Raw genomic sequence first — 16,486 nt, forward strand, 5'->3', positions numbered from 1 at the left:
GGATCCAGTCCGTAACCCTTAATGACCATCGGTTATCTTCCCTCCTCATTACATGTCCTGCCCATGCCCATTTCTTTTTCTTGATTTCAACTAAGATGTCATTAACTCGCGTTTGTTCCCTCACCCAATCTGCTCTTTTCTTATCCCTTAACGTTACACCTATCATTCTTCTTTCCATAGCTCGTTGCGTCGTCCTCAATTTGAGTAGAACCCTTTTTGTAAGCCTCCAGGTTTCTGCCCCGTAGGTGAGTACTGGTAAGACACAGCCATTATATACTTTTCTATTGAGGGATAATGGCAACCTGCTGTTCATGATCTGAGAATGCCTGCCAAACGCACCCCAGCCCATTCTTATTCTTCTGATTATTTCCGTCTCATGATCCGGGTCCGCCGTCACTACCTGCCCTAAGTAGATGTATTCCCTTACAACTTCCAGTGCCTCGCTGCCTATTGTAAATTGCTGTTCTCTTCCGAGACTGTTAAGCATTACTTTAGTTTTATGTACACCTTTATTAAAGTCTACTTGCATATCTTTTCTGTTTAGAGCATTGGTTATGTGGTCAATGATGCAATTCAAATATATCCTCATTTTGTTATAAAGAATCAATAAATTCAATTGAGAGCTTTTCAATGGGCTGCGAAACAATGACTGGAATTTTCCTACAATCAACACAATGCACTGTCGGAATGAAAGACTGCATTTTCATTTTTATGTCACGTCTTCCAATTTCTGGCACATTCGAGGGACCCCAAAAAATAACACTTCAATATGAAATACTGTTGAAATTGGCCTCCAGAGCTTGACAAATTCCCAAGACAGACAATACAAAATATGCAAAGTGTGAGCCTTGGTTGACAAGTACAAAAAAGTTCTAAATTACAACAGCGACGACTCTGCAGATATGGATGAGTTGTCCGAGTTGCAATCTGGCAGCTATACTGCTTTAATGATGCCTCAGACTTTCACACATGCTCTGGAGTGCATGTCATTCTGACTCTTGTGTTAAAGTAATATTGAGCACAGTTGGACTTTTCCCCACAGTGGTTCACTTTTATTCGTGTGTCAACAGCGTACAACTTAGGAAAAATGCTTCCCGTCGTCTGGAGTTTTCACCCCTATGAGAGCACCCAGTCAATTTCAGCCTAACACTCTGTAGAAGCTTGGGTAACAGATTGATCTCTTACTGCTTTAACACAGTCTGCAAAATTATCTTAATTCTTTCAATCCAGGGGTTTTACATACCAGAACTAAGATCTGATTATGAGGCACACCATAGTGGGGGGGGCGCCAGATTAATTTTCACCACCTGGGATTCTTTAAGGTGCACCCAATGTACAGGTGTTTTCTGCATTCCGTCCTCATCGGAATGTGGCCGCTGCAGACAGGATTGAACCTGTGACCTTGAGCTCAGCAGTGCAACGCCATAGCCACTTGGCTACCACACTGGACGACCATATTCTTTACTAGCATACTGAACAGAGCATATGGAGTCTACAGCACTTATTTAAGATGCTTTCAAGGAGATGACTGAACTTGTTCGGTCATGTATAAGGAAGATAGTGGATGCTCCCTGTCCTGACAGTTACCATGTTAAAAGCCTACAAGAATGCAAAAAAGGAAAGCTTGCTGCAAGGAGTCAAAACAAACACTTGCTGCACGATAAGAGAATACATGTTCTTCACATTTACCAAGTGACTACTATCCAATATAGCACGGGAATCCTATGATTTCCAACTTTCCATCGATCCCTGCAAACTATATGCTAACTTTTTAATGTGCTCCACATTAGAGAAGTTGAAAACCACGGACAAGACATATTTTGTATATTTTATATCTTTTTACTCCTAGTACTTCTGAGTAATATTGCTGACATTCTTTCTGTTTATGCACTTCATGGGTGCTTCTTTAAATTTCACACAAAGTTCTCGAAGACATTGCATGAAATTACTTCTGCTTTGCTACCATCCAATAATTCAATGAGTAAACAACTTTCTGTTATTCAAGTTATTCAATTTTATTGAAATACGGCATTCTTGAAGTAAAACAATAAAACAAAACAACACCGACCATTTTTACATCTTCAGAGGTAAGGAAAGATTTAAGCTGGTCAATATTCAAAATGAATATTTAGTATTAATCCCAAAGCTGGCATCAATTTCATTATATTCGTCCTCAATATGCAATGCTGTTCCAAATATTTGTCTCATATAGTGCACAAGGAAGGCCTTTAAGAAAATTTATACAGTAAAACCTCGTTAAACCATATCCACTTAAACACTAGTTTCGTTTTAAAAGTAGTAAAATCAAATCCCCGACTCAGCAGCCATTGAACATAACGTGTTTTGTATCTGCATAAACCGTACCAGCTTATTGCGTACGTATCGGTTAATACGTAGTGTTTCCACTTTTCATTGTGCAAACACGGTGGTACATCGTCTCCATCGGCCGGCCCGGCAGAACAATAAGCCTCAGAGAACAGAACAGCCTCCAAGCGCCCTGTGCGTTTTTGCATGAAGGCACATCGACATCATTTCGGTGCCGTGCCAGAGGGTGTTGTGGCGTCGTGCAAGCAAGGACTCGTGTTATTGCCGAAGTTCGGATAAAAAAAAAAAGATGCTGGGTGCTCGGCATAGAAGAAAAATTAGAAACCGTTCGTGCTATCGAACGTGACACGAAGTCTGCGCTGGCACGTAACATGGATCTACTGTTGACTACTGTGTGAGGCATTTGGAATGCGAAGAAGCTGCTCGGCAGCGCTGCTGTGACCGCGAAGAGATGTCGGCTACGAGGTTCGACTTTTCGTCGCCGCTGCCTCTGTTGTTGCCGAAGTGTCGCCTAGCGACAGTGATGAGGACGACATGGGAAGCGACAGCACGGGTGATTCAGGCCCGACAGTTGCAGAAGCTGCGCGTTACGTCAGCCTCATGAATGCAATCGCCGCAATGAGAACAGCACCCCGCAATGAAAAAGGCGCCCCGCAACTTCTGCAATGCTATCGCGCCCGTGCACAGAGAATATGCAACGCAAACAAGGAATCTGCTATGTAAGTGTTTGTCGAGAAGAGGGGGCTGGCTGAAAAGCTGGCTGCAAGCTTTGAGTTTGAGGCTACTGTCGTTGCTGCAAGGCCACTGCTGCACGAAACAAAAAAAAGACTTTTGTTGCACGAAATGGAATAAATACTGTATGTTTTTGCCCTTTCATCGCACTCTCTCTGAGTTCCGTTTTTGACAGGTAAGTGGGCAATCTCATGCTATTTTGGTTAAGCAGTAGTACCGTTTAGTACATAGTTTTTCCGAGCTCCGACCAACTACGGCTTAATAGAGAGTTTTAGAATAGGGGCCCCAAACGTTTTGGGGCCCCAAAGAAATAGCGTCGAAGCCACTGCGCATGCACAAGACGCAAAATCCGTTTGGGTTTTGCGTTGGGAACGCTATTTCACCGATTTAGCGGGAGCCCAAATAGCGGCCCCAAAAACTTTGCGTCGGAAAACATGGCGGCACCCATCGAAGCGACGGCTCTAACCTAGCACAAAACTGGGTTCGATTCGCGGTAACGCGTGAAGTTCGCAAGCAAGGAGAAGTGAGTGCGGTTATCGCTTTCTCTCAACTAGCGTGTGTTATGAAGATTGACTCATTAGACGCCGCTGATTTTGAATTCGTTTGTGGATTTTATGGCTCGTAGGCCTAACACGGCTAAGCTTGGCTGGTGAAGGCTAGGAAAGTTGGTTTGCTCAAAACAAAGCGCAACTAATTGTTTGCTGCTTACAGAGAATAACCTCTAAATTGTAATTAAACGCGAATACACGCAAGTAAAAATTATTATTCCTATCATAAAATCGTATATTTTATTTAATTATTTCTAATAGTTTTTCTTTGACGCCGTAGTGGCGCTGTCAGCGCAAGACGGTATCCGCAAACGTCAAACCCTATTCTAAAACTCTTCACTCCTACGTGCCCCAACGCTAACACCTGCAAAGCTCTTTGGGGCCCCAAACTATTGGGGCCCCTATTCTAAAACTCCCTAATGAGGTTTCACTGTATATAGAATACCAATGTGTTTTGCCGCATAGCTTCGGGATAACTATCCTGAAACAGGCATTTGTCTCCGAATTTCAGGTAGCTAGATGTGCTTTGAACACTAAGCAGTTCAATGCTGCAATCGCTACACATTCCCTGGAAAGATTAAATTTAATTGGTAAATTTAATTATTGAAACATTTCTTCCTATCGCTCAGATTATGATGGCCATGATTACAAATTTATTTTTATTTATTTATTTATTTAGAACATACTGCAGTCCATAAACCAAGTAGGGGTGGCATAATACAAAGAAAACTAACTAATAATTTGTAGCTGGAAAATATTTTTTTATCCCTAATGTGTTTTTATAATTTTATAATATACAGGGCTACCGATCAGCACCAGCACAGACAAGTTGCAATAATTAGGCCTACACAACACGATAGACGAGCTCATTGAAGCGCAACGTACAGCGCAATATGAACGCCTCTCTAAGACTAGAGGAGGCAGACACATCCTAGAGAGACTAGTCATAGGTTACCACACACAGCACGGTGTCAAGGTGGTCACCCCAAGAGAGACGAAGGAAACAATGGTAATACCCCCCCTTACCAAAGAACATGCACCCAGAACACAGTAAGGACAGACAAGAGAACAGAGGAAAGCAGATACAGAAGAAATTTGGCAGCAACAAGGATGCAGTCTTCATAGACGTGGCTCAATACAATTGCAGACAGGGGTTTACGGCAGCCGTAATTGATAGCGAGAAACAGTTAAGACGTGCATGACGATACGCACCACAAGTAATGAGACAGTGGAAGAAGTAGCCATAGCGCTCGCAGTAGCTCAGACTAACGCAACCATGATAGTGACCCTCAGACGGCAGTAAGAAACTTTGCCAACGGCCGAATCTCCCCAGATGCACTACACATTCTTCTTGCAGGAGGCCAACATAGCAAAAGAAAGATATACATGACATGGACACCTGCTCACCCCTCGCAGAGGACGGCAACAACGAAACGGCACACAACACGACTCCAGGGCTTACGTACCGAGCCGCGGTTGCAAGTGACGGCACGGCACCCTCCGGACGTGACAGGACGGTAGATGAGTGGGAGTGGGAGGACAGAATGACCAGATATAATGCAATCACAAAACACTATAGGTTACAGAGGGGCATATTCCGGCGACCTCACCCAAAATTGACAAAAAAGCAGTTTGACGCATGGCGGCAGTTGCAAAATAAGATGTATTCGAATCATGTGCTCTCACACATCATATATCCAAATATATATCAAACAAACAAATGCAACAAATGTGAATCCAGAGCCACTCTGGAGCATATATTATGGGAATGCAGAGGGATATGTAACAATAACGAGAATGCGGCCTCAAGCAAACATGCTGGGAGGCCGCACTGGGAGGCTCCGCCCTCGAGGATCAACTGTGGGCCATCCAGCGGGCTGAGGATGCTGCCAGGACCCACGAACACCTGGCCATCACCTACTGCAAGTTAGTGGGGAGGGCCTTTGGCCCTCCTCACCAACTTGCAGGACACACAATAAAGTTATTTCCTCCTCCTCCTCTGCTCAAACGCAGGGTAGGGATAGTGTTTCAATAATGTTCATAAAAAACCGTTATAGAGAGAAGTGTTGGCAGGTACTCTTGAGTAATTGATGTGCTTGCAAGCACATTTGGCGTTTTAGTGTGTTTCTACTGCCCCCTTTGCATGCTACAATATATATTTCCAAGGAAAATATTTTTACTGAGAATTTGTGTTTGGAACCTAAAGTAACATGGATAAATACTGCTTATGTACAACCCAAACTCTCAACCCTTTCCGTCCTGGAATTTTTTACATGCGTACACATTTTCTCTTCCTTTGCATTTTATGGAAAATAATACTCCAGATACACAAACTGTTTCAATATACAGACAGTTTTATCGGCACAGAGGAACATAGCCTTGAGCCAGCGCACCGCACCAAACTCCTCCTCACACTGGTATGTGTGAATTGCCACTTCTCCCAGCGGCAGCTTGGAATGGCAGCGGTGCCATTGCAAATTAGTGCTATTCTAATGTGTTCCGTCTGATATTGCTATGATGTCAGATGACTTAAAGTAAATGAGCTACCACTCTGCTGTATTCGGCTGCAAAAATAACTTTTGGAAGCAAATGTGACGTACATCTTCAGTCGCGGCAACTCTGTAGAATCTGCTGCTGCGGTTGCAGACAAGCGTTGGATTTGGATTGCAAGCACAAACAGAAAGCACATGGTACCATGAGCTTTGTCATGTTTATGTAAAAAAGATTTTGTTTTCAGTTAGCACAGGGCAATAAACTCGGCATCCATGATGAAACTGGGATATGAATAAAAGGTGCATATTCAAGTCAGTGGACGAAGTCAACTATTTCTCCGTGCACGCACACTGAAGTTATTCTGTTCAAATGTGCTCTAAGATTATCATGCTTGGCAACCAACGTTCTGGTGGAAGTTGACTGGGGACGTATTATGAAAACGGTACATGCCGACAAACAAAATGAAGGTGCATTCTTTTTCGTTCTGTAACTAAAGTCATGCTTACTATGTGCCGGCCACGTATAGTTTACATGGGCTCTCTCACATGGGCTCTCTCTCTCCGAATATCACTGGCAAGTTGCCTGGTCGTTGACTCGCCATCGCACCACTGTATTACTTCAGGAAATAAAGTTGCTGTTGCAGTTAGTACTTTTTCGTTTATCAGATCTCTCAAGCCGGCGTGGTGCACTTGCACAGGCACCGCTCAGTGTGCAGTCTTTCAGCATGTCGCACGCATCTGGCTGATCACGGCACATTTGGGGACACTGTCACCAGGTCTTTTTATAAAGTACTCCATGTTAACAGCCATTTCAGTCTAGTTAATTTACAGTTGTTTATTGTGACAAAAAAACTTGATGCCCAGGTGCCAGGTAAACAATACCTAGAAAACTGCACTGCGAAAATTTTAGGAGCGCAAAAGTTAGCAAAACATTCCCTTTCCTTGGAGCTTCACTAGTTACCTGGATAGGGATGTACACTGGTGCGGCATACCACATGGCACACAGAAACACCTCTGACTGTTGCCACCTGGGCGACACCTTAATATGTAATGTATCCGCAATGTTCAGATTTGACTCGCCTCCTATTTTGATCGTGGGCAGAGCTGTGGCAGCGCCTCTAGACCCATCGCCATTCGATATTGCGACTATACCAAAGCTCGAAGCTTATTAACGACATGTTAAGAAGATTCCCAATTGCGAAAATTTGTTGGGAACTCTTGGGAAAACGCAAAGTCATGTCACTTGTCCTCAACAGCATGTTCACTGCGCACCCTCTAGCATGCTTCCACATGCCAGCATGGGGCCGGACGACAGACGGCAATGTGATCGCAAACTGGCGGCGCCCTCAATAAAATGGTCTACAAGTAGGGATTCGGAAACTGCACCTTAAGCTGTAATGCATGTCACAAATAAAAACCATTAAATTAAATTAAAATCACATTAAACAGAGTCTCAGTGAAGCATAAATATTTTTTGCATATCAGGAGTTCCGTTTATTGACAAAATACGGTGAAATAACGATGTCATTTCCAATGGTGCAGAGTGCAGAAAAAAGAAAATAGAGAACGAAATATGCAACCGGTACCTCGTGGTGCACATTATTATTAGTAAATAATAATAATAATGTGCACCATGACAAAGTTATCATTATCCTTTTAGTCCTATTTCTTGTTCTGCTTTCAGTTATTCACAGAGAGATGAGAAAGCCTTATTTCAAGTCATTTTTTTTTTCATGTATTGCTTGCGTAGAAAACTAACCAGCCATCATGGTATTCCAGTGAAGCAGCCCTTCCATTTTAAGGGAAGACCTGGTTTTAACCTTTGTGGTCATGAGAATTTACCCACTTTATGGTAGTTCTGGTCAGAAACTAGTTCACACATTTTGAACACCGTGCAGAAAGAGCACTTGTTGAAGAAAGGTACAGTAAGCAATTGAATTCAGAAATTTTTTTTTATTCCTGAGGCTCTTGTACAGTGTACAGCCTCCAGTCAGCATCACATTATGGATTATCACTACAAGGACTGTTCTCTCTAGGGTCTTCACCATCGCTTTCTTTTTCAGTGCTCTCACCTGAAGGTATTTGTGTTTGTACCTGAGAACAAATATATTCCTACTCAGCACTAAAATCATCTCCAGATTATCTAAACTCCCACGAGTTCATTCCATAAAACCCATGTGGATAAAACATTGTCACCCTCTCAATGCTTTGCGCCATGAAAAGCGAGTATGAACATCTTTAAGTGTGCCACAAAAAAAAGGCATGGTGCTCATATACAGATACTGCGAAGTGCAATTAACAACAATTCAAAAATAAAACTAAAAAACTCGGCACAGGCATGTATTGGGCATTTACCAAGATGTGACCAGAACTGATATTTGCACGTATTAGGAGAGGACTGACACTTTACCGCAAAGGGTTATGGGCCAAAAAGTTTAAAACACATGCATGCATGCATGGGTGCCCAGACATACAGCACATACATGACTACTGTGTGCTGTTCAGAATCCGCAGGTCTTGGAGAGCTTGTTTCTGAGACATGACTAATGAGTTGCAACTCGGCTTTAAAGTCAGAAAAATCACCACTTGTAAGAGGAGACCCAGACCATGTTTTGAAAGCCCTTATTTCTTATTTATATAATTTTTTTTACTGTGACTTTTGCAGCTGCCCAAACTGTTTCTCAACATTGTGGTTGGACTAAGAACATTTTTTAAAGCATTACAATGCTGACGAATCGCTCGGTACAATGAAGTCAAGAAAACAACATAACATGTGTCAAGAAATCACAATATTGACGCAAAATATGATATCGTTTCATGCAACTAGGCATTCCATATGCATTACTTACAGACTAAACATAAGGAACTAGAACATGTGACAACTCCCACTATCATGTGCCCGCCACACCAGCAATAAGATTTCCTGACCACTGCTCCACTACCTTGCAACATCTTGGCCACTCCTAATACATGGCACCAATACTTGATACCCCTCCATAGAGGTCAGCAGTAGGGAGCTCAGTGCCCTCCCTGTCAAAGTAGCACCATCGCTGGAGTCAATTTTGTCCCAACATCTTCACAATGATAATGCTCAGACACAGTTAACACATCCTTCTGCACTTAAAGACCAGGTACAAAAGAAATGGTATCACAAGGCTATAAAGAGACAGGACAATTCTTTAGCCCTGACTCAAAATTTTAATTTTTTTCCAAACAATAGTCTCTTGTCAATAGCACTATTCACATCAGGTCTGCCTGACATGAAACTCTGTAATGACAGCATTCTACTTGCACAAGCAGCATCTGTACTGCACAAAAGGAATTGTACAGCATTGCAGATAAAGCAAATAAGCAACTTGAACTCATAGTGAGAGTAGCATTATGTGACACTGCTCATTCTGATGATGTATCATAAGATTTGGCCTTTAAAGCAGATTTGTATTCACACATGCAAAGGGTGTCAAATATCATCTAAAACCTAGAGATAATATATATATACACAAGTGTGAAACTGTCAGCTTCCACACATTGCCTAAATCGCATCAGAAACCTTGACGAAAAAGTACTAAAAAGTAAAAACTAGCATACCGTCGGGACAAGCAGACCAAACTCTGGCGGTGATGGGTGCGGGGTTGGGCAACACCAGTGAGGATGCGGACTGCTTGGAAGTGATTTTGCACCGCTGTGCACAATTCAGGGCTTTCATCTTCTCTCAACTGGTAAAAACACATGCACAAAAAAAAAAAACCACACAAAACAGGTCAAGGCAGCTCTTTTGAATTTTGCTCGTACATATGCTGGTGATTTTCGCAACATAGCCAAACATTAGTAGAACCGATTGAGTTTCACAGCTCAAGCATAATAATAATATTTGGGGTTTTACGTGCCAAAACCACTTTCTGATTATGAGGCACGCCGTAGTGGAGGACTCCGGAAATTTCGACCACCTGGGGTTCTTTAAGGTGCACCTAAATCTAAGCACACGGGTGTTTTCGCATTTCGCCCCCATCGAGATGCGGCCGCCGTGGCCGGGATTCGATCCCGCGACCTCGTGCTCAGCAGCCCAACACCATAGCCACTGAGCAACCACGGCGGGTGCAGCTCAAGCATGATAATTCTTCTTGATGGAGTATAATCGAAGGCTGGCTTACATGCTGTCACTATTACTGATATGGCATGCCTCCATCAAAAAGGAAACTTAATTACTACTGTGCCTGAATAGAATCTCACTCCAGTAGACTTCCATTAATACAACTCCAGATAATTATAGACTTTTCTGTTAATTTGATCCCAACCGAAGGTTTCAGCCTGCTTGCATACATTCCTATGGGCTGAAGCCTTTTGTTATTTTTATCCTGAAACTGAACCCCCACCACATGATTCGAATTTCACTATTAAACACACACGTGCCTGACCACAATAGTGAATCCGATGACTGCAACAGCTGTCTTGATGACACTAGGGGACAGTGAATGTGTTGAAGATGTGTTATCTCCCACCTAAAACGATTTCCAGCCTGCCCTACGCAGACTTCAAAGCAAAATAAGCAGCCACAATGAACGAGTGCTGCATTTACCAGATATTAATGCACACCTTTCTTCTAAGAAAATTGTGGAAATTGCCTGCACATTACAATTAGAAATGAAATTGAAGCTGCATTGGCAGCGTTGGCAATGCCGATATGTGCCATGGCCATGCTGTGTCATCACCACAGTCATCACAGGATGGCAACACCTTTTTACATAGGATGACAATGACAAAGTGTAGCTTTCAATTTTTAATTATGGAAGCATGTTCAAAGGATAAGTTATTTTACTTGCTCAGCTAGTGGTCAAGTGTTTTTAAAAAAGTGTTCTGGAGACTAGAACTTGCATGTGTCACAGGATGAACTGGTGAAGTGGTTAGTCTAGGTGTGGGCCACCACTACCCTGTTCATTATGGTTGCAGAGTTGTTTCAGAAATGTGGAATATCAAATGCAGTTAGCTGCATAAAGGACTACATGTTCTGGTCCACGGACAGTGATGAAGAGTTTTCTGAGGGTGACAACGATGGACATCAAGTGTACATAAATTTCCATTCTGTGAAGGTAAACTCTGCAGTTTTAATCTTTTTTTCTGAGTGCCATAACTGAAAGCATGCTATGTTTTTTTTTCCCCTTTTCTTTTCTTGTGCATGTGTTATAAAATTGGGTGCGCATTGTTTTCTACTTTTAAGCCATAAGAAGTGGACATGTTAGAAATGGGTAAATATTACCATATGAAGCAGTAGTGTGTTTAGACATTTTCTTGTGCTTCTCTATGAATTCAACCTGCCAGCTAATTTCATCAGATTAATTCGTCCTGTCAAGGTCATATTAACAGAAGTTGACTATTTTCAAATTTAGGAGTACAGTTACAACAGTTCAATGAAAGGTTAACCAGTGTTCCAATGGCCAATGACTGTTTGTGCTCATTCATCCTTTGATTAAGGCAATGGCCAGTCAGCTCAACATGAAAACAACCACAACTAAAAGAAATCCAGTGAAATCAGATAATTCAAAATCTCTTATTTCGAAAAACGGATAATTCGAACTGCTCTGTTGGTTCTGGCAAAGTCTTATGTATTCTAATAGGGAAAGGCTCCGATGAATTTGAACTCCAAAAACCGTCCAACGGTTACTTCGAACAAAATTTCTAGCTCCCATGGACCGTTTTTCAGACAAATCTGAGCCAAAGGTGAAAGCTGAATGCGTTGCTAGCTACAGTAATGTCATGTGCCGCAAAAATGACAAAGATGTGCGGGGAGCCAATATGGAACCCAAGCACGCAAAGCAGTGCACGCCCTCCTTTCCCATCCAGCTTGAAAGAAGCAGGGAGACAAATGGTGGGGGAGGCTTCTTCCAGCACGTGTCATCGAGTGCTGATGGAAAAAGAAAGATACATACCATATTTTTTTTCGTGTGTAACACGGCACGCTGCTGTGAAGCAACACTTGCAGCCGAGATTTACATCGATTGGATACTATATTTAATGGGGCTCTCCATAGTTCGAACTCCCGTTTTATTCAATTAAATTTCCCATAACCTTGGAGTTTGAATTAACGAGATTCTACTGTAGTACAAGCTAGTATGATGTTGCATTCTATGAACTTGTGAGCAGTGCATCTGATATAACACCTGTCAAATCTTTTTCCATTCAGCTGCTCTCTCTCTGCACAGGAGCAACTTGACAGACGTTAGGTAAGACACACTACTAACAAGTTCGCAGAATGGAAGATTGGAGTAGTTAATAAAAGTCCTATTAGTTGCAGTTGCTTCTATGTAGGGCAGGCTGGCCATTTCCTCAATTGGAGATTGGATGCCCACAAATGATCGCTGATTGGCAGACTGCCATCTAAGATATGCGAGGTTCTATTCAGACAAAGAAAAGAAGTGTGTCTTATGGTCAAGGAATGCCACATCAGGAACTGCAGCAGCAGCATGTAGGCCAGCCTTCAATTATATTTCACGCAGAAGAACGTTCAGGCCCACTATCTTTCTTGAGTGCATGTGTGCTCTATGCTGCCTTCGCTTGAGCATACGAAGACAGTTTATTTCTTTCTTTTCTACCACAGTATGTTTGGTATTTCACTCGACAGTTTGACAGTCTGTGTTTGTGCTGTCCTTTTCATCTGTATTGCATTTGCACTTTTCTGTGCCTGATTTTACAACCATAAATCCTCACTAACTCACACTGCTTTCTATTTTTTTAAGTGCACTGCCAAGCCACACCATTCTGTTTCCTGGACTTTAGTCTGTTGAAGATACCACAGCACATTGGTGTTGGCGTCTGCAAAGACTTGCAGATTTTCTGTGGTTTTATTGTCCTTGTTTGGATGTTCTGCATAACACCCTTGCAGGAGGGAAAAAAATGGAGGAATAGAAACATACGCACCAAGACTTCACACTCCTTGAACACATCATAGCCATCTTTTCCCTGAGCAAGATAGTTCTTTGTCACCAATCTATATTTCTGATTCAAACAAATAGAGACAAAGAAAGAGGGGCAAGATTTTTCACATCACTTCAGTCCTGTTTTCATTCACATAAGAGGAATGTCATTGTATATAACATTTCCACGTCACATTTAAAAAAAGTAATTTTTATATGCTGTTAAGATACCAAATATGCAAGGAAGAAAAAAAAATTAAAGCCAAGTGCCATCAGCACAAACCTAGTGCAAATTCTCATATCCCATACAATCTTCAGTTTTCAATTTGAAACCACACTGGGTGTGTTCAAATAAGGACAGACCTAGAGGAGTTCCGACTATTTTTTGTTTTCAGCAAAGATATTATATGAGGTGGGAAAATGTCTCTGTGGAAAGGAATCAATCTTTGTTTTGCGAGGCGCAGCATGGATTTTCAGCAAGGAAATTGTAATTAACTAAATGAGAAGAACAGCATTTTTGAGACATGCAGACTTTACAAGTTCTAAGACCTACCCCACCAAAACTAAAACATTGTACAACAAACATTTTTTTGGTAATTTTAAACTATTAAATTAAATTATGGCATTTTACGTGCCAAAACCAATGTCTGATCATGAGGCACACCATAGTGGGGGACTTCGGAAATTTGGACCACCTGGGGTTCTTCAACGTGCAACTAAATCTAAGTACACGGGTGTTTTCGCATTTCACCTTCATCGAAATGCGGCCGCCGTGGCCGGAATTTGATCCTGCGACCTCCATGCTTAGCAGCCCGACACCATAGCCACTAAGAAATTTTAACCTTCAATTACTAGAACTACAAGTCCAAGGAAACTAACTTACGACGCCCACAGTATCTTCTGGTTTTTTTAAATTGCAAAACCTTCCTTCTTAAGCAAGTTTAAACCCTGAAATCAGAGGCTTTGTGGGGCCATTTATTTTTAGCTAAGGCGATGAAGCAATTAAAGTAAAATATGCGCAGCTACAGTACATATTTATTTTGTAATAAAATCCTGAAAAAAACTAAATTTCAGAAGTAGCAGAAGTTGGCCAATTTTAAGGGCATTTAAAAAAAAAGAAGATTAATAAATTTTCATTAAAATTTCACAGAATGCCCTCACAGGACTGATAAATCTAGTACTGCAAAAGTATGTCGCAATATTTTATTTTAGGTCGAAAAATTGAGCCTGCTTTTAGAACCCTGTATGGTTATTCCTATGATCTGTGTAGCTCTAAAAATAAAATCGAAATGACATTTATATGGCAGAGCCCTAATCGTTTGAAATTACCCAAAAAATGTTTGGCAGTGTACAATGCTTTAGTTTTGGAGCGATAGGTCTTCGAACTTGTAAAATCTGCAAGTCGCAAAAATGCTCTTCTCCATCTCTAGTGAATAAAAATTGTTTTGCTAGAATTCCGCACTGCATCCTGCAAAGCAAAGGTTGATTTCTTTATACAGATCCATTTGTGCACCTCATATAAAATTTTTGCTGACAACAAAAAAGTAGTTGGGACCCCCCCCACCCCTATGTCTGTCCTTATCTGCGCGCACGCACACACACACACACACACACACACACACACACACACACACACACACACACACACACACACACACACACACACACACACACACACACACACACACACACCACATAAAAAGAATACTTTTCTAACTCGCATGTGCTAACCTCCATTGTCTGTCATCATGCAGCTCAACTGACATAGTAAGTTTTTCATGCAACACAAAGTTTTCTACTGTTGGTGAAACTAAATTCAACTAAATAAAACATTCTACAAATTGTTAACAATAGTAAATTAACAGGTTAAAAATGGAGGTAGCTTCTAGTTAGCAAAAACCTGTTAACAACGATCAGTCCACCTCATTCAACTGAATTAATAGGTCAGTGTGAAACACTATGTTGAGACTCAATCATAGCATCAGAATACAGTGAAACCTCAACGTAACAAACCCCAATGTAATCAAAGTTTTACTTTTCATAGCTGGATGTCCATAGAATGCCCTGTACATTTAGCATCCATATAATGTGTTTGTATAACATATAATGTGTGTGTTTATCCATGATTTCGTTGTAACAAAATTTCACCTGTGCCTTGAAGAAAGACTGAGGCATTAAATATAAATGATACTGCAGGCACCGGTGGTCCAATGGCTGAATTACACGTGGTTGTTTGCGGATGAACCGCACTCAGCAACCTGGCCAAGAGTGGCGCAGGAGCAACAAAAGCTCCCTGCACAAATGTGTACAGTGTATACAGTAAGCACAGCATAGATTGCTTATAGTTTAAGTCACCAGAGTCGTGAATATCTGCACAATAAGCGTTGCTGCATTATAACCAGAAATACATTTTTCAGTGGCTGCAACACGTGCAAAACATGTAGCCCAAGCAGCCACACGTATCTGAGAATCTACCTTTTTCACGGCGCGACAGCACATGCGCCCTGCCCTAGCAGATTAGTTACAAAATGTTTTGGAAGGGACGCATGCATGGCTGCGCAACCTGATATTGGGGGAAAATACCCCGAACAAAAAAAAAAGAAAGAAGAAACACACGGACACGCACTGCAGCAAACATTCGTGCCATGTACTGCATTGGAGCTCGCCGCCTGTGCAGTGCTGAAAACCTGCCTACCGTAAGACTGTAACTCCACTTTAACACAGAAAGCAGCCAGGGCTTCGTCCGGACTGCACTGTGAACCATTTGCAGCCTTGCATTGATGGCTAGCAAATTTATCAATAAACCACTGTGCTACATTTGGGCAACACTTGAAAAACATCACATTGCTGACGAAGTCTTCTTGCAGCATCAGCCCCCTCTTGCTGGTGGTGGCAGCACGTGCCTGACTTCATGGACTCATTTAGGGCACGGTAACACTGGGTCGATACGAGATCGACAACTCGCTGATGCCAACGATTGGCTGACTATTCAGCACAGTGTGTTGCTGAGACCATTTTATCATAATAGGCCAACAATGACACAAACTACGGGCAGAAGTTGTTGTAGCGCGACCATCATCGCTCAACCAAACCCCACGCGATCAGCCATCAAACCAACTATGTGATAGCTGCAGCACCTTCACTTGTATATATAATTAATCGCGTTCAAAATGAGTCAAAACATGCCTTCGAAGTTGAAATACACAAGCTACAGTCCTCTCAAGCCGTGCAAATGAAGTTTGAGCTAATGATGAGCCTGTTTAGTGCAGGTTGAGTTTAGCCTGGCCCCACAGAGTTCGTGCAACCGCTACTGGCAGACCTGAACTTAAAAATAAGCAGTTAGGACGAAAGAAACTGCTCTTGCCGTTCAGTTGTGGCACTATAGCGATTTGATATCAACTACTCTTCACTTTGCACGGGGCCAATAAGCAGCAAGCGGCGACATATGGCACTGTGCCAACATATGTATGTCACCACTCCC

At 42.0% G+C, this 16,486-nt stretch overlaps 1 protein-coding gene across 10 annotated transcripts in view; it reads right to left on the minus strand.

Annotated features, from left to right (window-relative positions):
• LOC142590474 (trifunctional nucleotide phosphoesterase protein YfkN) overlaps nt 1–16,486 on the minus strand; it is a 102,982-nt gene that overhangs the window by 18,880 nt on the left and 67,616 nt on the right. For all 10 annotated transcript variants that reach the window (XM_075702669.1, XM_075702679.1, XM_075702697.1 and 7 more), the window contains 2 exons: nt 13,010–13,087; nt 9,686–9,813 (listed from right to left, as the gene is read on the minus strand). In XM_075702669.1, coding sequence (XP_075558784.1) covers nt 9,686–9,813; nt 13,010–13,087 — 206 coding nt within the window. The remainder of the gene's footprint in view (nt 1–9,685; nt 9,814–13,009; nt 13,088–16,486) is intronic.

The sequence above is a fragment of the Dermacentor variabilis genome, chromosome 1 (genome assembly GCF_050947875.1).
Source record: "Dermacentor variabilis isolate Ectoservices chromosome 1, ASM5094787v1, whole genome shotgun sequence".
In the NCBI taxonomy this organism is placed as follows: domain Eukaryota; kingdom Metazoa; phylum Arthropoda; class Arachnida; order Ixodida; family Ixodidae; genus Dermacentor; species Dermacentor variabilis.